Source organism: Leiobunum rupestre, chromosome 9, assembly GCF_980474605.1.
Source record: "Leiobunum rupestre chromosome 9, qqLeiRupe1.1.hap1, whole genome shotgun sequence".
NCBI classification, from domain to species: Eukaryota; Metazoa; Arthropoda; class Arachnida; order Opiliones; family Sclerosomatidae; genus Leiobunum; species Leiobunum rupestre.
In genome coordinates this window covers 32,634,109-32,656,074 of record NC_143392.1, presented here as the reverse complement: position 1 = coordinate 32,656,074, position 21,966 = coordinate 32,634,109, and the positions used below count along the sequence as shown (strand labels likewise).

Sequence of the window (21,966 nt, the reverse complement as noted above, 5' to 3'; positions counted from 1 at the left end):
ATTTTTTTGGCTAAAAATGTTCCTATAAATTCCTATTTTTTGGCTAAAAATGTTCCTATAAATTCCTATTTTTTGGCTAAAAATGTTCCTATAAATTCCTATTTTTGGCTAAAAATGTTCCTATAAATTCCTATATTTTCTATGAAATTTCCTATATTATTTAAAAAAAAATCGCTGGGAGCCCTGAAATAGCCAAAATTGTTGTCTATTTTTATTTTTTAAGGGGTAAAAAATCCATTTTGGACGGTGGGCGCTTTCTTGGGCTAGTTTAAATTTCCAACTCTTCTTACCTGTAGACGCAGGTGACTATTTGCCAAAGTGCTTAAGTAACTCTTCTCAATTTATATATTCCGTATATTTGAAAACGAAAACGGTTCTGTTTATATAGTTAAAGTCGTCCGTAAAAGCACGTTTATGTCCGTAGGTACGGTGTTCCCTTTCCCGAGGAACGATAGTAAAAATACGCTCTTCAGAAATCACACGTGCGTACTTTTCACTCTTGGCATTTAAAAAAAAAGAATTAAGATTATAACGCGCGAACCTTTACCCCGGGTGTCTTATGTATTTAACATTATCGGGTGTCCCGCTCGCCACGTGTTAAAGACGGGGTGGTTTAAAAGGAGGCTATCGGAAGCGACTACTTGTTGATGGATATAATTCAAGCGGGCAGGTGGCGGGAGGAGAGTCCACGCACGATTTCGACTGCCGTTTACTACAAAGAGAGTCCGGGTTACTTGGTACCGACAAGCGGCGCCGGTTACCGTATCCCACGCCTTTGACGGTACTAGCGGGTAAGCAGGCGCTCGATCGCTTTTGAGAATGGGCTTGATAGAGAGAGCCGGTATGGGATGGCGTCGGAATGCAAACAATGTTGGCAAGAGCAAGAACTATTTTTTTTTGCCAACCACGATATCCCTCCGCGCGTGGTGCGGTCTTCAATTGCAAAAATACCCACGGGCTAACAGACTTAAAAATTGAATGATAAATTACATTTGTGGAATTTTTGACGGTCGCTACCAGATGGAGCTACGAGCGTTTCATAAATATTCTCGACATGCTCCTTTTTTTAAATTGGCCGCAGTACCTCGAAAGGCCTAGTTTTTTTACTGCCTGTTCCCCTTTAAATTAACTTAGTAGACCTTTATCAAAAGGTGGGTAAAAATGACGACCTATTCTATGAAATTTGAATTTATATGGAGACGAATTTCCCGTCCCGTGTATAGTTTCGCGATTTTGGGTTTAAAATCGTCTTCGTCTCAGACGACGTAACGAAATAGCAGTTTCTTATTAGTCTTTTATATCAATTAAAATTTTGTTAGCGGGCAGGCATTTTTCAGGGTTGACAAGAACCAGCCAGATTGGTATATTGAGAAATGAATTAGAAATATTGAAAATTTTAAGTACTATTTATAAATAGAATGCAGAATATAATATTCTGCATTTTTTATTCCAAAACGAAACTAAAACTTAACCTTCACTTTTTGTAGTAAGTAATGAGAGCTAGATATAAGCAATTGAGGGATCTTAAAATTTATTTTGCGCGTGAAAATACGCTGCCATGTTAGGGTATAGAAGCGGGTAAATAAGCCCGCTATACCTCACAATGTAAAGGTACCGTCACGCGCAAAAACGTAATTTTTAAATCTGGCAATTCGAGCATTTTCGAAGTAATGAGGGCTAGATATAAGCAATTTGAGCATTTTTTTTATTAGTGGATTTCACCATTAAAACCACCGGTTTTAACTATACTAGATTTTTTAATATTTCAAAAAGCCGTTTTTTTTCAACCCTGGCATTTTTACCCGCCTTTCAATAAAGATCTATACGCGCCAAAAGCCCAACTCGCGGGGGTCCCGACATATCGATAAAATATAACGATTGTAGAAAAAAATTAATTATTTGCCCTTCATTTCGTCTGAAATAAAGCATATACATTAAATATACGGACGGTGTCAATTCGCCCCAAGACACAACTTCCTCAATTAAGGAGAATATTTTTGGTTTGACGTATCTCATTTGCTGATAATTATAATGCGTATAAGGCTTAATCAGTAGAAAACGCATACTAATGGCTTCATTTGTAGCGTAGTTTGCTATAATTTTGTTTAGAGTTAAGAAGTGGCATTCTATATCAATATTATGTATGTGGGTTAATGGTGTTTTCACCTATAAAACGTTAAAAATAAAACAGTTTTTGTTATAAAACGTTAAAAATAAAAGTTTTTGTTATAAAACGTTAAAAATAAAAGTTTTTGTTTTAAAACGTTAAAAATAAAAGTTTTTGTTTTAAAACGTTAAAAATAAAAGAGTTTTTGTTATAAAATGTTAAAAATAAAACAGTTTTTGTTATTACTAAATTGCATATCGTTAAAAATAGAACGAGCACTAAATTGCAAATCGTTAAAAATATAAGTTACTAAATTGCATATCGTTAAAAATAGAACAGTCACTAAATTGCAAATCGTTAAAAATAGAAAGGGCACTAAATTGCAAATCGTTAAAAATAGAACGGGCGCTAAATTGCAAATCGTTAAAAATATAAGTTACTAAATTGCATATCGTTAAAAATAGAACAGTCACTAAATTGCAAATCGTTAAAAATAGAAAGGGCACTAAATTGCAAATCGTTAAAAATAGAACGGGCACTAAATTGCAAATCGTTATAAATAGAAAATTTCCTAAGGTTGCAAATGTCACGGGTAGGTTTATTGTACGATAAATAGTGATAAATATGAAACACCGTTAGGTATTTTACGTAAAATGCTAAAAATCCGGTATGGACTGCAACAGGTTGAAAATACTTGGAAAACGAATAGAGATTTTTTCCCACACTTTTACTCTTTTTTTTTCTTCATCTAAAAACCAATTTTCATCAATACGATCCCAAAACAGACAGAGACCCGCTTGAGGCAGCCATTCCTAAATAGTCGGCATTTTTGAAAAGAAGAAGACTAGAGCGAAAGGAGGGGTGAGTAGCCAAACAGGGCGGGACGGTATCAAATGGGGGTTATTTGAGAGAGCGGAGCGCTTTTTAGCGGGTAAAAGGGTAAAGGAATTACTACGACCGACTGGAAGGGGGGGGGGTAGATAAATTGGGATGGAGAAGGCAGAAGATGAGGGGGGGGGGTTAAGTGAGAGCCTCACCTGAGGGGGTAAGGTGCCGGATCATAGGCTGCCGAAGAACGGGGGGTGTAAGAATAGCTAGATGAATACAAAGAGGGGAGTGTAGAAGGGGGGTGTAAAAATTTCAGTTTTTGAACGCAGCCCAGCATGTCCGGATTCCTGCACCGACTTTATTATGGGCAATTTTTTTCTCTATGGTCGCAAAAAAACTGTAGGATGGGAATCCCCCTACGCATTCTTGGGGTGGCTTCTCCCGAAACACCCTTGCATTGCTCGTGAAGCGCTTCTACAGGCGCGCTACATTTTTGTTATAAGCGTTAGTTTAAATCGTAATTTTTCTTAATATTATCGATATAAGTAACATTAAAAGTAAATAATTTTCCACATAAGTATGCACTTTTGGGAAAAGTTTCGCAAAGTGACGTCATCACCGAAAGAAAATCGACCCCCAGCGGGTCGTCGTCAAAGATTACGGGAGATTGAGCGGACGCAAACTATCTCAAAATCCCACTATATGTCGCGAGTAGTTTCCACGAGAAAAATAAGAAGTGTTATATTACATTATAGACTTATCAGGGTTGTCACGGTACTTGGAAAACCTGGAATTCTTGGAAATGTCTGGGAATTTGAATATGGGTATAAAAGTCAGGGAAATGTCAGGGAATTTAATTTCGGTTACAAATAGGAAACGTTTTCTAAAATATAGGTAAAAAAAATACAAAATCATGGCACAAAATAAGTCAGTTAAAATCCCCGCAGATGATCAGGGAAAACTAGGAAAAGTCAGGGAATTTGATTGTGAAAAAACTGTGGCAACCCTGCTTGTGGTAAACGCCCTAATCTAAATTCACCAAAAATCCTAGTGCAAGTAAATCGCCGAAACAGAGTAAAAACTACTAAACGTACATCTATAGAAATTTAGAGGAGTGTCGGCGCCTAAAAACGACGGTGACCTGCCTTATTTCTGCGAATATCTCCGTCCGTCCGTCCGTCCGTCGTAAGCGTATGTCTATCACTCTTTCCATTTGGGAGGGGGGGATTGTTAGGCGGGGGGGGGGGTGAGAGGGAGGGCTAACCCACCCGTCGAAATCCCGGGGCTATTTCGAATTTCGCCGGCGCTCTGGTTTTGTAAAATTGCTGGCAGGCGAGAGAATGTTGCCGAAGTCTGTGGGTTGTTTCCTCACGTGCTAGCCTCCGAGCCCGTCCGCGCGCTCGGCTCACTCCGGCGAGAGGCGCTTTTCTTTATACAAATACGCATTGATTCGCCCCCTTTTCCCATTGTTAATTGGCAGCCACGCCGTTAAATGTCACGTCGAGATAAAGCAGCGACTGATGCGCTAGAGTTCGGAAGTAGTCAGCGCACAAGCCGCAACGGAGCGAAGGTGGCCGCGACCAAGGCCTCCCGTCATTCGCCGCCGCCGATCGAGACGCCGCGCGCGTCGCCTATTATCGCGATCGAGCAACTACCGACCACATTCTCCTCGTCTACGCGACTAACAATTCGCTCGCTTTTCGCGCATTGCCAACTTGTTGTACGTTACGGTTATTATTACGATATATTATGAGCGTCAACGTCCTCGGACAGAATGTCACCACGACATGGTCACGACTTAAACATCCAGGTTAGAAACGCTTTTTTTTGCTTACGGTTCGATTCTAAACTTTACATTGTTAAACTTATTTTTGCGTCCACTTGCGTTTCTTTCCCTAATCGATTTTTCTGTTTGTGTGCTAGCTTGCATGATGTTAAATAATTAATATATTTGGGACTTGTGGCGTGTTTTGTAAAATTTAAGGGATCGGCGCGTTCGGACCTTTTTTTTTATAAAATGATTTTATGAATGCAATATTAATTTAATGTAGTTCACTTTTCCTTTCCGCAATTTTGATAGTAGCGGAAACTTTTTTTTTAGCAGATATCAGTCGAGTACTAAATAATGAGAAATAATTTCAATTGACTGATAGTTTAAGTCTTAAAAGATTTCTGGCCTGAATCGCTAGATAACTTTGGAATGTCTATAAAGATATCCGCGGGTCAAATCAAACGTGGTATTGTTTTCATTGAGTTCCAAATTTGTTTGTATGCCTAGTTTTAAAGTATTCTTCAACGCGATAACAACGTACCACCCTCTTATTCAAGCCAAGTCGAATTTTAAATACTTTGAAATATTTTAACCCACTAACACGAGCCAAATGGTTAAATCGAAATTTTTTCCACTCCAAAATTCAGCTACTTAATTTTTTTGGTTGAAAGATTTGCTAACACGCATTGCCCCCTACCCCACCGTTAATCTGTTTATCACTACACTTTTCCCAACACGGTTAACAATCACTTTGGCATTCGCGCAAAGTGAATTTCTCCGGGCTTATCTTCTACTATTAAAAGGCAGTGACTCACGCGAATTCAAAATAAAAAACTCTGCACCGAACAATGGGGGAACGTACCTTTTCGAATTGTAAAGTTACGATAGCGTGACAAGCCCATATCTGCCCAAATTGGCATTCGCCAAATTTGTCAGCACCCTGGGGCACCCCCTCGCAACCCCTTGCAGTTGACAAACTAATTGGTTCTGGTGCGGACCACTACTGTTCGTTTTAGTTAGCGGGGTTACGATACAGGATCAACCGAAAAGTCTCGTGCCTAGACTCGCCGTATAGTCTTATCTGGGGACGCGAGAGGGAGATACCGTCTCAGCTGGTACTTTAAACCCGCCGAGTATAACGCAAACCGTACCCTTCTCGCCGCCGTCGATTTACGTACGCGGTTATTAAAGGGAGCGCTCCTATTTCGGTGGGTCACGTGACGCGTCCAGACCGGTTTCTTCTCTCTCCCTACAGACTCCTAAAAATTCCATCGAGCTCGGATGAGTAGGTTGTTTCCTTTTTGTCGCGCTCCCCCTGGGAGGGACCCCTCTAGAGTCCAAGATCGCCGCCAAACATTTTTGCGCTCGTTTCGTTCATGAAACTGATTTTTTTCTCTTTCATAGAATATTGAATGAAAGTATATTAAGCGTTATGGGAATGTTTGGATTCTTTGTCATCTCGAAGTTTGGCCCAATAAAACGAGTTTAAATTCCTGTTTTTATAATCGCGATTGCATACGTATGATTTATATTGGATATTTAAAAAAAAATAATTTATATCTGATTTTACCCTCATTTCTTAGGGTGACCACGTCAATTATATTTTAAAGCATTTAACCATATTCCTATAATTACAAAGGGGCAGTTCACTTTGATGATTTAGTTTGCGCCCTTGATCGATTAAATCATGATTAAATGGATTAAATCGAGTTAATGATTAAGATGGTTAAATCACAGGCCCGTTGCTGAGTCACGTTTCTCACTTAAAATACCGTTTTGTTTTAATTATTTCACTAAAAGTTACTATTTTATATTTTTTTTTGGATTTTTGCGTTTTTAATATTATTTGTCTTTAAAAAATCTCTTCTAAACTATTTAAAAACAAAATTGAAATGAACTCTTCAGTGATTTAGCGAAAGCAAATTATTATTTTCGAGCGGCAAAGCATTTTTTGGTCACTATTTTTAAAATTGTGAGTCACTTTAATTAAGACGATTAAATCTCCATTAAGACTATTAAATCACAATTAAAAAATAAATATATTCCATTAATTAGATCGCGATTAAATCGATTAGTTCGCGATTAAAAGAATTAATCGTGATTAAACAGATTAATTTGTGATTAAATCGGATAAAAATTTCATCGAATTAACATGATTTAATACATTTAATCGGATTAAATCCGATTAAGTATGCACCCGAAAGAGAAGCGAACTGCCCCTCGATAATTACACTATTTTCTCGAATATTTACTTTACCAAATGCATTTACCTGTTTTTGACAAAACACAATTTCGTCAGCTACATTTTATTTACCCTATTTGTGGTTGGCTTAGCCAATTATTTCGCAAACTTCAATTTAAAAACTGGTAGAAATGGAAACCTATCTCTTCCATATAATCCTATTACTGCAAATTATCTATTTTTTCTATAGAACGTTTTTAGTTTTTCTTTGGGCAAATGTTATTATGTTTTAATAATAATTAATAGTTAATAGAAATCCGGGCTGATAACATTTGTGTGGAGTAATTTAACTTCGTAGATTTTGCAATGTCTGCCATTTGTTGCCGGAGTTTTTTTTAAGCATTCAGTGTTCCGATGTGGTAAATGTCAAATAATGTGGCAAAAAGTGGTAAATACCGACATGGCAAATAATACTTTTACTGGCTAATATGCCAAATAGTGGCAAATAATCAATTTTAATAAAAAAAAAACATATCAAAGAAAAAATATATTTGTGCTATTTTAGACAAATAATATACTGGATTAGTTGCCAGGTTTTGGGCTAGAAACTCAATTATAGCCCAATCTAGTTATTTCTTTTGGCTACTTTTCAACATGGTTGCCACGGTGCCTGGAAAACCTGGATTTCCTGGAAAAGTCAGGGAATTTGAATATGGTTATAAAAGTCAGGGAATTTTAAAAATGTGTCTAAAAATCAGGGAAAGTCAGGGAATTTTAAAAATGTGTCTAAAAATCAGGGAAAGTCAGGGAATTTTAAAAATTAATCTAAAAATCAGGGAAAGTCAGGGAATTTTAAAAATTAGTCTAAAAATCAGGGAAATTCCCGGGAATTTAATTTCGGTTGCAAATAGGAAACTTTTATTAAAATATAGGTTAAAAAATATAAAATCCTGGCACAAAAAAAGTCAGGGAAAATCTGAAAAAGTCGGGGAATTTGATTGTGAAAAAACTGGCAACCCTGTTCAACGATTTTTCCTGAGTTTGAATTAGTCTGCTATATATCTTTAAGGTGTTTTTAATGGTTCTTTTGTGAAAAACATTATCTCACATGTAAGTGATGCTACATATCTGAAAGATGTTATTTAAATAATTTAAATGCATTTACTGATTATTAGTCACTTTTTGCCATATTTAAAACTTTTTGCCACTGACATGGACTTTTTTCTAAAAATGTGACATTTAGGTAACACTGTAAGCACTTAACAATGTGCTCTTCTAAATAGAAATTTCATAAAAATCAGTGTTCAATTAGTTTCACATGGTTTTATGAAACTTTAATATGAATACAGGGCTGTCACGGGTCAGGAAAAAGTCAGTACTGATTGTACCTCAGTACAGAGAGCAAAATAGGCCTGAAAATTTAAAAAACCAAGGAATATAAATTATCTTAAAAAATTTATGACGCTAATTGTACTATAATTGTGTGTTGTTTCCGACGTAGAATTTTTTTCAACTTCAAACATAACCTTTATACTGAAAATAATTTATTATAAATTCATTATCTTCTGATAAAAGTAAAATATAAAGCAAACAATTGTCATGTAACAGGGTTGCCAAAGGTCAGGGAATTTTACAATTCCGAGAAAAGTCAGTTAATTTGAAAGTAGGTCTTCAAAGTCGGGGAAATTGAGGGAATAGCCCTTTAAATAAAAGATCATACATAGCCGATTATAGAGTTTGTGCTGCTGCGACTGGACATATAACTAGTTTGTCAATGGTTTATCTTTATACTGCCAAAGCTGGGAATTTTCTATGCATCGATCTGGCAGCATTTTTCAACAAGGGGTCAAGAGAGTCATAGAGGGGTTTATTTAACCGCCTAATAGGCGGAAAGTAGCCCTGCAAGGTCAGGGAATTTGAAACTGAAATTTTTGTGGCCAATCTGAGTAAACATTGCATTTGAGAAAGGTCGGGGAAAATTCGAGCAATTTGAATTCGAAAATATTGTGACAACCCCGAAATATAATCATAAAATTATGTAATAATACTAAAATGTAATACAAGATATTGTAAATATCACATTTAAATATTTTGAAAAATAATGCATAGGTCGTTAAAACGAACCCTGTGTTTGCTAAAGCAACTTTGATTAGTTTAGTTAACGACGTACACTCGATCGTTTTATGTAAGAGGCAATAATATTATTGTTATTTTTATACGTAGCCAGTCACGTACTCGCTCGCGTGAGAGACATTTTATGCAAAGGTACGATTCGTGAAATAAAACCACAAACGGCTAATTCTGAATATGCATGGGAACAGTTATTAGCAGCCAGCGCGTAAACAAAACGACCCGAGCTGGGTTACGTCGATAAAATGCTTTAGTCCCATTCGACCGAAGGCGGTTTTTGAGGTGTCCCATTCGACCGAACGCTGCTATATAAATTGGCTTTTGCTATGTTTTCAATTTAGTTACTGAAGTCGTTTGCAATGGAGCGGAAAATAAAATGGAATGAGCATGAATTATATTTTTATCTTCACCTAGTCAAGAAAAGTAACTGAACCAAAACTGAAATAGTAAACTTAACCAACTCTAACCTAACCTAACCTAACCTAACCTAAACATGGATCTTCGATAGTACATACCTTATAAATAAAATACCAAATCACCCCGCCAATTGGGCTACATTTTAAAATTCTTTCGGTCGAATGGGATTTCGGTCGAATGGGAATAAACGGATAAAATACCACCTTAATGTCTCTGCTAGCATTTCTATCTACAAAATCATAATGTGGAAAAATTCATTTAAATCGTATAGAAACCTAATGCACTCTACATAAAACAGTGTAGATGGAACTTGCAGCGTGGCCAGGCGTATGATAATTATCATACGCGTTGATAATTTAGAGAAATGTTTTGGCTCCTACGATAATTTCAACGGCGTACTATATCAGGGCCCCCAGAGGTCCTATAATTCCTATAAAATCCTATATTTTCAAAAATGTCCTATAAATCCTATATTTTTAGCAAAATCCCCGTAAAGCTCGCCGAAAAGTCCTATAATTTTGATATTTTGCCCTTTTTAAATCCCGCCACTCAGTTAAATTGCTAGATTTATCTATAGGATAAATTCTTATACAAAGTTAACATGGTTAGCTACTAGTATATTTTTGTGATAAGATGGTTAAATATTTTCTAATTTTAAGTGAAAATCAAAGATTTATTTCACTAAATATAGATTTGGTTTTTAAATGAAATATCATATAAAGTCCTATAATTTTGAAAAATTAGTCTTATAAAGTCCTATAATTTTGAAAAATTAGTCTTATAAAGTCCTATATTTTTAGAAATATAATCATACTTTTCCTATAAAAAATTTAAAAGTTGAGTGGGGGCCCTGCTATAAAGTACGCTAATTTCGTGTGCGATAATTTTTGCATTTGGCAGAAACTTTGTTATTCAATAATAGTTTTTGGTTTTAGTCATGATTTTTTTCAATGGGCTGAACTGGAATTGTTTCTTGGACCAAGTTTAACGTCAATAATCAGATAGAAATTAAAATTTACCACGAAATTTCAAGTGTACTATGTTTTGTTTTCTGAAATCGATTTATTTCTGGCTTTGGTACGATACTTCGATTATCTGGACCTGGCAACGCTGTGAACTTCATAGTTCTCCCAAAATTTAAAGGGAATATATTTCAAATCGCAAAAAATCGATGTTTTTAACGTAACTAACGCCATTCGCGAACATTTTCTGATAATTCTAGTGGCAGAAAAAGTCATAAGAACGTTTTTTCTTAAATAAACTTATCAAAATATAAGCCAAAGATGCAAAAATTATGTTAAAATTCTAGTAACATTTATAAATTAAAATTTACGAATTACGATGTGGAAAAACTAATAGCGTCTGTTTTAGTCGCTACCTATCTAGGTTTCAATGGCGAACCAAAGAGGGCGTAGCGATAGTTTTCGGTCGCGAATATTTTTTGGCATTATACGTGTGTATTCGAGAAAAATTTGCGCAAGATAGCGTCCATGGCAATGGATTGGAGCTATGATGACGTCAGAAGAATATACCCTATAATTCGAGGGGTCGGTCATTTATCAAAATCCCGTACACTTTGTCTAAAATCGCAAAATCTTTTAACTCTCAGGGTTGGCAAAAACCCGGCTAAAACTAGTTTTTGCCGGGCCAAGTGGAAAAAAACGGTTAAAACCGGAAAAGACCGGCAAAAAGTGGAAAATTGGCAGTATTTAACCTCAATGACTTAAGAATAACATAATTAAAATTAAAATGTAGTATTTGCATTGTTTAGGATGTAAAAGGTTAAAGAAATAGAAAACAATTATAGTTTTAAATTCAGTTTATTAATTATATAAGTAGTAGAACTCAAAATTTCCTGGGTGCTTTCTATTTAACATTTGATAGCAAAATAGAAGTTTAGATGCTGTTTCTATCTTTAATCTATTTCTTAATTTACCATAAATGAATGACTAACTAGAGGCTGAGCTAGCTGGGCAAATTAATAAGTGGCTTATTAATTTCGTGAATTCCTTGGGAATTAAGCTAGTTCTAGAAACTGCCTCCCACCAAACATTTGTTTTCATATTTTCAATGAGCGTGCTGACAATTCAAGATGACTAGACTATGTTTAACTTGCCATCTTTTTCATTTTTGGTAATTTTATAACGCAAACAGTTTTAAAAATCCACTTAAATTGAAAACAAATGGATTTTCCCACCCGGTTTTAGGATGGAAAAAACCGCGGTTTTTTTCACCCATGGCAAAAACTTGCCAACTCTGCTCTCTCTATGGTAAATTAACATTGAAATCCCAAAATAACTTCAAAATGTAATGATAAAATCGCCAAAATCTCTACGAAATCCCGTACAAAATAATGGCAAGTGTCCGACCCCTCGCTATAATTTAATCTCGAAGTTTGCAAAATGCGGGGAAATTGTCGAGCAAAACAATGGTTTCAATTAAGGGTTAATTTTGGATAAACAGCTATCGGCTTGATTGTCAGGTTAGATACAATTTATCCACCCACTGAATTCGAAACGCGAAACGCAAGGTTAAATTCACGTACCCTTTTTTCTTAACGATAACAGTTTCAATGAAAACTTACACCGGAAAAATCATTCACAATCAACAATAATTAATCTCGTAATCATAATGAGCCCATTATCGTAGGCTATATACTAATAAGCAATTTCTAATAATAAAAATTAGAAGCCGCCACCATCGTAATAGCAAAGCGAAAAAAAACGAGATAAAAAAGATAATAATTTAATGTTTTAAAAACATTAAAAAAGACGCATTCTTCGGAGGCGCCATACTTTTTTCCCCGCAACCAGTAATTACGTATTGTAATCAATGTCAAAGCTATAGGAAGTTCCGCGCGAAGCTGAAAAAGGCCTAGTGAATCGAGAAATAAAATACTTTAATCGTTTCTGAGCCGAGCGCTAATTACAGAAGTCAGTATGGAAGGAAAAAAATTCGATTTTAAACGTTTTAGGGTACTTTTGGACTTATTAGGCTGGTATGTTTTGTATAGTATGAAAAATATATACGCGGAATTTAAGTGGGTTTTCGGATAATTACCGCTTGGGATGAAACAAAAACATATGATGCGGAACTTAGATCGGCGTATAATAGGAAATAAATTGTTGGAGAGTCGACGTTTCTATAGATTTAATTAGCCTCAGGCACTTTTGGAGGTAACCCACGGGGTAACGCGAGCACCATGACGAATATATCGCGGATGAAAACGGACGGACAACTTAACAGTATTTCATAAGCGTCTTTTTCCGACGCAAAGATGGGTTTCCCCAAAAACACGAAATTTATACTCCGAACTAGTTTTAGAGTGTTGAAACGACGGCGCACTACGCTACGCTTAATAGATTAGCGTGAAAGCGGGTTCGATTAATGCGGTTAGGTTTAATTAATCTTTTTATAAATATAGACTTCGGGATTAGCCAAGGATAACTAGGAAAGCTTAAAAGTTTTGAAAACGAGTCAGACTGTCGCCTTTGGAAAAGTTTAGGGTGAAAAACACGGGGGCATTAATGGCACTTACAGGGTGTTACATTGACCCCCCCCCCCTTAATTTACAGCGCTGGAAAGAACTACAGTCGCGATCAGAATGCAATTAAACTTGGTTTTTCGTAGCGCTGAGCCCCTTAAAGATTACCGTTATGGTTTCCGAGAAATAGCTTTGGAAGAGTTAACCTTGATTCGTCTAGCGCCATACCGTTCCCCAATTTGGAATTCCAATTGGTGGGAGTCGCGTCTGCAGGGATGGAGTCGACGCGTCGGTTGGAGGGTGGGGAGGATCGGAGGCCAGAAATTCGTGAAAGACAACCCTTTCAGATTCGAAAAGCGGCTTTCCCGACAGCGCTCGCGCTCGGATCGATTTCCGCGCGCGTTAAATTTAAGCGGAAGTCCTAGAAAGATAAAATATGGGGCACTTCGGAAATCCCAGTCAAGGTTAGCCAAAGAAATATTCTAATTATAAACTCGGCCCGATCGGTTTGCCGCCCGGGCTCCGAATGTCGCTTTTTAGAGCGCATTCGGACGCCCGAGTTCTTTCGCGGACAAAAATCGCTTTTCAATTTAGCGCGTTGAAATCTCACTCTATTTATATCGATGTCCGTCCTTCAGCGAATTGAATGGGAGCCCTGTTAACGTATGAATTTCGTTTCAGATTTACATATGCTCTCACTGAGCCATGCTCACTTGGAAGCTTATCGCGCAGCGGTCAACGGCGTTTCTGAACAGTCGTTACTACCACCGCTAAGCTACCATCATCACCCGTCCAGTTCGACCTTGGGCCTGCCGTACGACCCCCACCATCCCTCTCACCTCGCTCGGAGCGATTACGGGCCGGCGGTGGTGACTGGGGGCCTGTCTCCCTGGAACGTACTCAATTTGGACCGGGCCCGCAAACTCGGAAGCGCCACTGGACACACCAAAGTACCCGTATCTATCGTCACGAGTCATGAAAAGACGGTAAATGCGAAACTCAGTCGCGATTTAACAGGATTCGTACGGAACCCGGATAACGTGGATAAGTCCGGGATTAAAATTATATCGTTAAAAGTCGGGGATTTTCTTAGCCAACAAACTTTGCATCGCAGAGAAAATGAAGTTTCTTCTCTTGCGCGCTCATGGCTGGCACCTTTTCCCGAGCGAAGATAGAGACCATCTCAGCTAGGAGCAACAAACACAGCACCCCACACAAGGAGAACGCAACCCGTCAAAAGTCGTGCATTTTCTTGCATACATTTTTCATTGGTTAGACGCTTTAGCGCCTGCTGCCGTCGGAAGGGGAAAATTCGGAAATTGTCTTCCCCCTTTCCGTAAAACGTTTAGCGTAAAGGCTCGTCCAATGAAATTTGTACACAACAAGGCGTTAGCGTGCTTAAAGGCTAGCTGCGTTCTCCTCGTGTTTATTGCTCCCAGCTCTCAGTATGATCTTATTAAATTTAATTCAGTTTGTGATATTTAAAAAATATTGTTTAACTTTGTACTCTTACCCGAGGGGTAAGACACTCTGCGAACTCGGTGTACACTGCCGTACCTTTGACAGTGCTAAATGGAACTCGCGAACTCTTGAAAATATGTACCTTTAACAGTGCTAAATGCACGAACTCGGTGTACAGATTATCAGAGACAGTCTTACCCCTCGCTTTTACCTATGAAAACGTAAAATGTAGAAAATTTGCAGGAATATTACCAAAAAGGTCAGGGATATTGCCAAAAAAATAATCGGGGATAACCTGGATAAGTCAGGGATTTGAAATCCGAAAATTTCGTACGAACCCTGTTTAAGATACCGACTGATCGTAATTTTTAACGCTTTGTCTGTTTGTTTTCCGATACAGAGATCAACGTCCAACGACGAACCGTCAACGCTGACGCGTCCCTATTTGGGGAAAAGCGTCGACGACAACGAAGGCAAAAGCAAGAGCGGCTCGTCCAAACGAAGCGAATCTAAAAGCAGCCGCGAGGGTCAATCGTCTTCGCGAAAAGATTACGCCAAATGTCAGCTCTCCAAGTCCCAGATGAATGGTCTGCCGGATAAGATTTCCATGACGGGTAGCGGGGGACCGACCAACGCCGACCATTTGACGTGGCTGGCGGACGTCACCACTGGTAGTCGCGGGTCGGCTCCGCAATGTCCCAATCCCAGGGAACCCTCTTCACCCGGAGGCGTACATCATCAGGCGGGAGCGTCCTCGAGCGTGGGTGGGCTGGCTCACCCCGCGGACAATGTCATCGGATCGGGTTCCAGTAGCCTCTTTCGGCCGCCCATACCCTCGGCACCGAGTACCAACGACTTGTATCCGGCGCAGTTCGCGTTACCAGGACCGTCGTCTCACCTTCACCATCGCGGCTCCATGGGCAGCGCCGATTCCAATATGGCGGCGTATTACAACCACGTCACGCCGCATCACTTTTCGCCCTTCTATTCGCCTCGATATAGTCCTACGGGCCCCTATCCACCCTTGTCGGCTCAATCATCACCGGGGCTAGTGCCTCAGCAGTTCTTTCCAGTGGACAGTTTCTCCGGAAGTCTTCAACAGTCAGCGATAGACGGAGCTCGGGTGTCGGGCGGACACCATCCTTCCCAAGCATCGACATTGCAGCTACCTCATTCTCGAAGTTTCGCGCACCACCACAACTCCCTCATCAGTTCCCAGTCATCCTACCCTGGCGGTGGACTCGGCAAACCTACCTTGAGTGGCGGAAGCGTCTTGTACGACGAGAGGCACAGCTCCATCAAAGACAAGGTTCCTAGCTCCATGCTCCTCAAGCCAGATAAGAAGAACCACCTACTCAATCCACTCACCATGAAACTATCTGGAAAACCGCTGGATATGAACTCAAATAACGGGTTGGATCAACAGAGCAGACACTGTGGTGGTATAAAATCTAGTTTAAGAACTGGAGGTTCTAAAGATAGTAGTCTCAAACATCGTATACTACGACCGGGAAACATAACCATCACAGAGCCTCCATCTTCAGTCCTAGCTGATGCTCCTTTATCAGCTCCTCCCCTTCGAACAACGTATCAAAGTGATATACCCTCTCCCAAGTATCCCAGGCTTTCAACACCGACTGCATTCACGCATTCGAGACAACGATCGCCATTGCCCCCTATTATCAAACTGCCCAAAGATAACTTGGGTCCCCCAGTGCCAAATTTTGTTCCTACATCAACAGAAAACCGAGCGTCATTCGGGACAACACACTTTCAATTTCCAGCCTATTTCAAGAAAGGCTCCATCATTCAGCTGGCCAACAACAGCCTACGAAGGGTCGAGGATTTGACCACGGAAGATTTTCTTCAAAGTGCCAGTCTCAGCCCAGACTTGAGCATTGATTCGAGTACCATTGTCAGAGTAGAAGAGTCCACCGATCGGAAGTCTGCCATTCTTGGATTCTCAGTTGGGCAAAGTAAAGTTCAGGTAAATGGAAAAAAATCAACAAACACTGTTAGAAAAAACTAATACCGCAATCATTATTTATCATAGGTTTCAGTGGAAACACCCTTGGAACATCCCTTTTTTGTATTCAGTAGAGGCTGGTCCTCTTGTTCGCCAGAACGTTCCTTACAACAGTATGGATTAATGTGCCAGAAACTTAAAATCGGGGACGTTTGTGTTTCACTAACTCACAAGAACCTCAATAGGGGTTCTAAAAGGCAGGGGTCACCCGCCTCAACCTCAGTGTCCATAACAGTTACTGAACCGATTAAAAGTGTTGTTGACAAAGAAGTATTAGATTCATCAAGCGCAAGACCCAAAAGTTCATCCATAATGCCAAAGGAGGAACTTCCAGTAACCTTATCATCATCAAACTCTGAAGGAGACAAGGATAAATGTGTCGCCGGATCTAGAAAACGTCGTTCCTCCGCTCCTGCCAATTTAAATTTGGATCAAATGCCTTCAAATAAGACTTAGCTTGTAACTTTCATCTTCCTTTTTATTAAAACTCCGATTGAAGAATATAGCGAGAGATATTTTAAGCGCGTCACTCGCCAATTTCTTAAGAAAAATTCTTAAAAAAGAAATTGATTCTGATAGTCATCTTTTTGCGGTTTTCTATTATTTTTACTCTTAAGCATTTGAAATTTCATTTACGACGTACATGACTGTCGAATGTACATTCCAGGATACAAAATACAAACACTATTTTAGAATTACGCATTTCTCCTTCTCTCCTTCTGCCAGGAGTATTACGATTAGCAAATTTGTTTTGTGCACAAATAGTTATACGCGAGTTTTGTATTTAAATTGTCAACCCTGCAAAAACCTTTTTGTAAGTGTCTTGTCTGAAACAAGGCCATATATTACGCTTTTTCTACTAGGACACTAGACATCTGTAGAGTGAAGTTTCTATTTTTATGGGATACAGAATGTACATGGCTTAAAAAAAGTTACGTTTTATATACAAGAAGAATTACGAAATGTTCGTGAAATAAGGCGTGAAAAGCTTCACTTTGTTGTTGCATAATTGAAATTAATATAACAACTGTTGAACTTATAGCACGAGTAAAAATTACGTTTGTCAAAATTTAAACCAGAGCAAAGTTTTAAATTATACTAAAATTTAGAAATAACTTTATTTTTCTTAAACTATAAATAAGAAAAGTTTCAGTGGCCCAAAGCCACTAATTAACGAGGGCAAGATAAACCCAGTAAATTTAAATGGGCCTGTTATAAACAACTGTAGATGTGATATATTTTTAGTTTCCCTTAAAAGTTCACTTATTCTACGTAACTGTATCAGATTGTACATAAAACGTTTAAAACGAACATATTCATTTAAAAGAAATAAAATGAAAGAGTTCAGTATTATATAACATTAACAGAGAAGAAATTAGGTTTAATTTTGGAAGAAACATGTCTAAATAGTTGGTAAACGCGTTAGATCATAAACAACCCCTAGAAATAAAACGTTAATACGATGTTAACAGCTTCAAATTAAAATAACCGCGATGTTTAGAGTGAATCAAATGTATATTTTGTACAAAGATAGTTCCACTTTCAATGGAAACTAAAACCCTGAGCTTGCTATATATCATTATTATTTTATAATACATCCGGATCTCTATTTTTGTTAACGAGGGATCGCATAAAAGCTCAAAAAAACCGCGCACATGAAAAAGTTTTGGAAGACGACCAAAAAATAATTTAGGAACAAAAAATTAAATTAAAAACGTCATCGCGCATTATTATAACCGTGTTACGAAGTAAGTGTTGATTATTTGTTTGTAATAGTTTTTAAAACAAAAGTATCTTTGTGACACCCCTCCCGGTACCGTTAAAACTAGTTGTACCAAAACGAACAGTGTATTATCATTGTTTTGAAGAAAAAACTACTGCCTATATAGTAGATTTAAGATTCACCAGACAGGAACTATTGGTTCTGTCAGGATACTCTTAGTTAGACTATAAATAAAGCAGCTATAACAAAATTATTAAACAGCTTTCAATTTTTCCAAACTTTCGCAAATTTTATTTAACAAACAAAAAATATATTTTCACGGTTATTAGCTACCAACTACAACTTCCCGTTCAACTTCATTTTCAAACTGCTCCAAAATTTGGGCATTTTCAAGGTGAAATTGGGAAAACTCTCCTCCTACAGTGCTATGAATTATCTCATAATTCCCTTCAGTATGAACTTGTATTATCTATGATAGAAAATGGTAAGAAATCACCTGGTTTAATATTCATGGTGCCTGCAAAATACTTAAATCTTATAGAAAATTTGTAGTCAATTTATTGGTGAGATTTTTTTGGAAAATACAGGTTTCAAATAGTAATTAAGTAAAAACAGAAGTAAATAAACCGAAATTATTGGAATTGATCTGAAAACTGGGAGGCATTTTCCTTTTGGAAATCTAGTCCAAATGAAGCTGATGTACAGCCCCATCTACTCCCAAGATAAATTGCACTAGACAATTGTGGGTACTATATGCCTTATGTAAATACTGTATATAATTTATATTTCTTATGTAAACGCTGTATATAATTCTGGGATTTAAGCACTAAAACATTGTGACGACCGTTTTGAAATTATGTAAAGACAGGCATCATTTCAATATCACTTGTTATCTTACCCATTGAAATGTAACTTAAGCCTAACAATAGGTAACATCAGTATGGTGCTTAGCTGTTTTCTCCGAGAGACGGTAGGTGGTGATAGTAAAACTTAGGCTCCATAGCCACTTAGTTTAAAGTATCCTTTAAAATTTTACGCGCTATATTTCAATAAGGAAAACGTCTCTAACATGGCCAATATAGCAGTCTGATAACTACGGTTCATTTAGTTCTGGTAAAAATCCAGGGAATTTGATTTAATAATTGACCGAGTGAGTGAAGATTTCTAATACCGTGGAAAATTCTTTAGCTTTAATCTGTGCTACACAATAACTGAAGTGAATATTTTTGAAATGCTTTTTAACTTTATAGATTTTGATTGTCATGCATATCAAAAGATATAATAGCAATGGGTAAATGACAGAAAATGCCACGAATATAGGATAATTATAGGGAAGACATAGGAGACATGATCACCATGAATATTATATAGTATTACCTGTGAATTTTGCTCTACTGTTTCAGCTGGTAAGGAAAATGTCAAACCATCAGCCGTATGAATGGATATTGGCACAGTATTTTTAGTCGTATATTGAACAATTTCTTGTTTCAGATTTTCAACTGTGAAAATTTTACCATCTGATTTGGCTTCATTATTTAAAGATACATCTTCATACAAGGAAATTTCATTGTTTTTAGGTTTTGCTAGGATAAATTTTAAGGCTTCTCCATCTTCATTATTTTTAGTTATTTGCATATTCCTAAAAATAGTACAATTTAGCAATTTTTAAAACTGCCCTACTTGAACTTACGATTTGAACGCTTTGACTTTTAACGGCATCCCTTTCATTTTCCGCATAAAGGAAGTTCTGCACTTTGAATCTATATTTTGTTTAATACGATGCCAATCTTTATTTGTAATTTGAAAGAGGTATTCCAAATGACCTAAGCATTAAAATTCATCAGTACATGTTGCTTATGTTTTAAAGTATTTACCAGTATAAATATATATACATCGAATGCCATATATTTTAAGCGGATCCAGTTGTTTTTTCCCATGTTTGCTAGTTCCCGATATATTAGAATTTGCTTGAGTTTCTCTATCAAATAAATAATCCAAGAGAGATAATGCCATTTTCTCCGGCGTTGTGCAACTGGCATTTAGATGTTTTAGATCTCTAAAAAATTAATATTGGTTAAAATTACATTAAAAGTTTCATTGCTTGGCAATTTTTTATCTAACATTTCTTTTATGGGGCAACGAATCCTTTTTTCTTCATTCTTCGGATCTCCTAACCAAAATCCATTTGGATGGGCTTGTAATCCAAGCAATTTGTCATGTTTTGTTTTAGTCCGATCATCATTCGAATCATTTACTACTAAGAGAATATCATTAACATATTTGGAAGTGCACTTAAAGATTGTATTAAAAATCACTGACTGGCTGAGTTTGAAGAATCTACTCCAATAACGATAGAGCTGGACCTGATAAATACGTAATTATAAGAATTTTTATAATTTTTGGGCTATTATATCCTTCAACTGACTTTTTCTCCCCGAAAGGTATCGCAACTCTGGGTGTGAGCCCATTGACTTTGACCTCCTTGATAATACCATCAATGGTCTTTTCTAAATTATTGCATTGTTTGGACACTCTGCGTATTCTTTTGTTAACATCATTAAATCCACTTGTAAGATTAGATTTTATGTTGCTAATTAAATTCTAAAAGACAGTATTTTTAGATTAACACTAAACCGATAAATTATGGGTAATTTTGGTTGATTTACAATTAATCTGTCTCTGCTCTCATTGCCACCTTTGACATTTTGTTTATTCGAAGGTTGCCCTATTAGCTCTATTGCTGATTCTTCCAAAACTAAATTGGTATATTCAACTTGGTTAGCTGTTTCAATATCGTAAGTTCCGACTGGAATTTGCCCAGGCTCTATAGAAAAAAACTGTTCTCCATCTACAGTGCTTGTGCCCAAAATAAACGTTCCATTATCTTGTTTCAGTAATATCATATTGGAAACGCCTGTAAAGGATTGTTGAGTTAAGAGAGAGCGTAGTTAATACCAATAATGATTTTACACTGACCTTGTTTCCCATCTCCAGATTCAAATTCAACTGACTCTGTAACTATCGACATGCTCTATGTCAGTTCTTGGATCCAGAATATTACGGATAACTGATAGATTATCCATTTTATAAAACAGCAAAGCGACACAAAGTTATTAAGTTACTTTTATTTGAAATTATATCGTCTGCATTAAAATCTCGTACCTTCTCGGAGAAGATTAATTTCGGCGATAATGTCGTCTTTTCACGTAACCATCGAGAAAGAACGTTTCCAAATTCGGAATTCCAAGGACTAGTTATAGAAACAATGTTTCTGCTTAGACCATAGAAATAGAAATTAGACCAGAAGCACGATTGGATTGGGCGGGGACGTACCAGCTGGAAGGCTGCCATCAGAGTGGAATCGCGATAGTCGCGCCATCTCATAGAAACAATTTAAACTAAATAAGTCAATATGGTCACGTGGAATAACATAAAACCGATCGTAGGCATTGTATTAAAAACTTTTTTTTATTTATTTGACATTATATTAAGCTATTTAAACAGCTTTAGGAAAATCATAAAAATCTCAAGAATCTACTATATCTACCGTGTCAACCTTAAAGTCACACGTTAACTTTGCGCAATCATTGTAAGTCTGAAATACCACAAATCATCACAGTTTAACTAAATTTTAATTATTTCAGTGTGGTTTAAAATATGCCTACATGAGATTCCAAAATCTTAGTTTCAGTGTCTTTTAAACTATCATCAGTATTAATCAAGTGAAATTGAGTGGTTTCCGGTAGTTCACTTTTTCCGCAAGTTTTCTGAAATAACCTCTGATAAATAGGGAAACTAAATAACAATTACTAAAATCAATAAATTGGCATACTCTAG

The 21,966-nt window shown here is 37.2% G+C and overlaps 2 protein-coding genes and 1 long non-coding RNA gene across 6 annotated transcripts in view; 2 read left to right on the top strand and 1 right to left on the bottom strand.

Annotated features, from left to right (window-relative positions):
- Positions 1–18,401, top strand: part of Atx-1 (Ataxin 1) — a 43,536-nt gene extending 25,135 nt beyond the window's left edge. For 2 of the 3 annotated variants that reach the window (XM_090158779.1, XM_090158780.1), the window contains exons 2-4: positions 13,601–13,905; positions 14,781–16,367; positions 16,434–18,401. In XM_090158779.1, the coding sequence (XP_090014905.1) occupies positions 13,609–13,905; positions 14,781–16,367; positions 16,434–16,862 (2,313 nt within the window). In that variant the 5' untranslated portion in view covers positions 13,601–13,608 and the 3' untranslated portion in view covers positions 16,863–18,401. Of the gene's footprint in view, positions 1–4,282; positions 4,746–13,600; positions 13,906–14,780; positions 16,368–16,433 lie in introns of those variants that run through there. The other variant, XM_090158778.1, reaches the window with a different exon arrangement.
- Positions 18,398–21,768, bottom strand: LOC149927173 (uncharacterized). Of its 2 annotated transcripts, none has more exons than XM_090158781.1 (10): positions 21,292–21,768; positions 21,106–21,196; positions 20,796–21,043; positions 20,555–20,730; positions 20,449–20,492; positions 20,251–20,386; positions 20,022–20,185; positions 19,820–19,952; positions 19,507–19,768; positions 18,398–18,598 (listed from the first exon to the last, which is right to left on the bottom strand). In XM_090158781.1, exons 2-10 carry the CDS (start codon positions 21,155–21,157, stop codon positions 18,455–18,457), a joined length of 1,359 nt encoding a protein of 452 aa, XP_090014907.1. In that variant the 5' UTR covers positions 21,158–21,196; positions 21,292–21,768; the 3' UTR covers positions 18,398–18,454. The 2 variants fall into 2 exon arrangements, with proteins under 2 accessions (XP_090014907.1, XP_090014908.1); XM_090158782.1 differs by having other exon boundaries at positions 20,251–20,383.
- LOC149927174 (uncharacterized) lies at positions 18,944–19,541 on the top strand. The gene is made up of 3 exons (XR_016473884.1): positions 18,944–19,099; positions 19,184–19,279; positions 19,380–19,541. It is a non-coding gene; the product is annotated as an uncharacterized LOC149927174 (long non-coding RNA).
- Positions 21,769–21,966: the final 198 nt, after the last annotated feature.

Excerpts from the sequence above, each read along its gene's own strand:
- LOC149927173 (XM_090158781.1), bottom strand. The coding sequence starts at position 21,157 with ATGTCGATAGTTACAGAGTCAGTTGAATTTGAATCTGGAGATGGGAAA. Across the intron at positions 20,387-20,448 it reads AGATTCTTCAAACTCAGCCA|TAGTAAATGATTCGAATGAT; the intron begins GTCAGTGATTTT and ends ATATTCTCTTAG. Across the intron at positions 19,769-19,819 it reads AAAGTCAAAGCGTTCAAATC|GAATATGCAAATAACTAAAA; the intron begins GTAAGTTCAAGT and ends TACTATTTTTAG.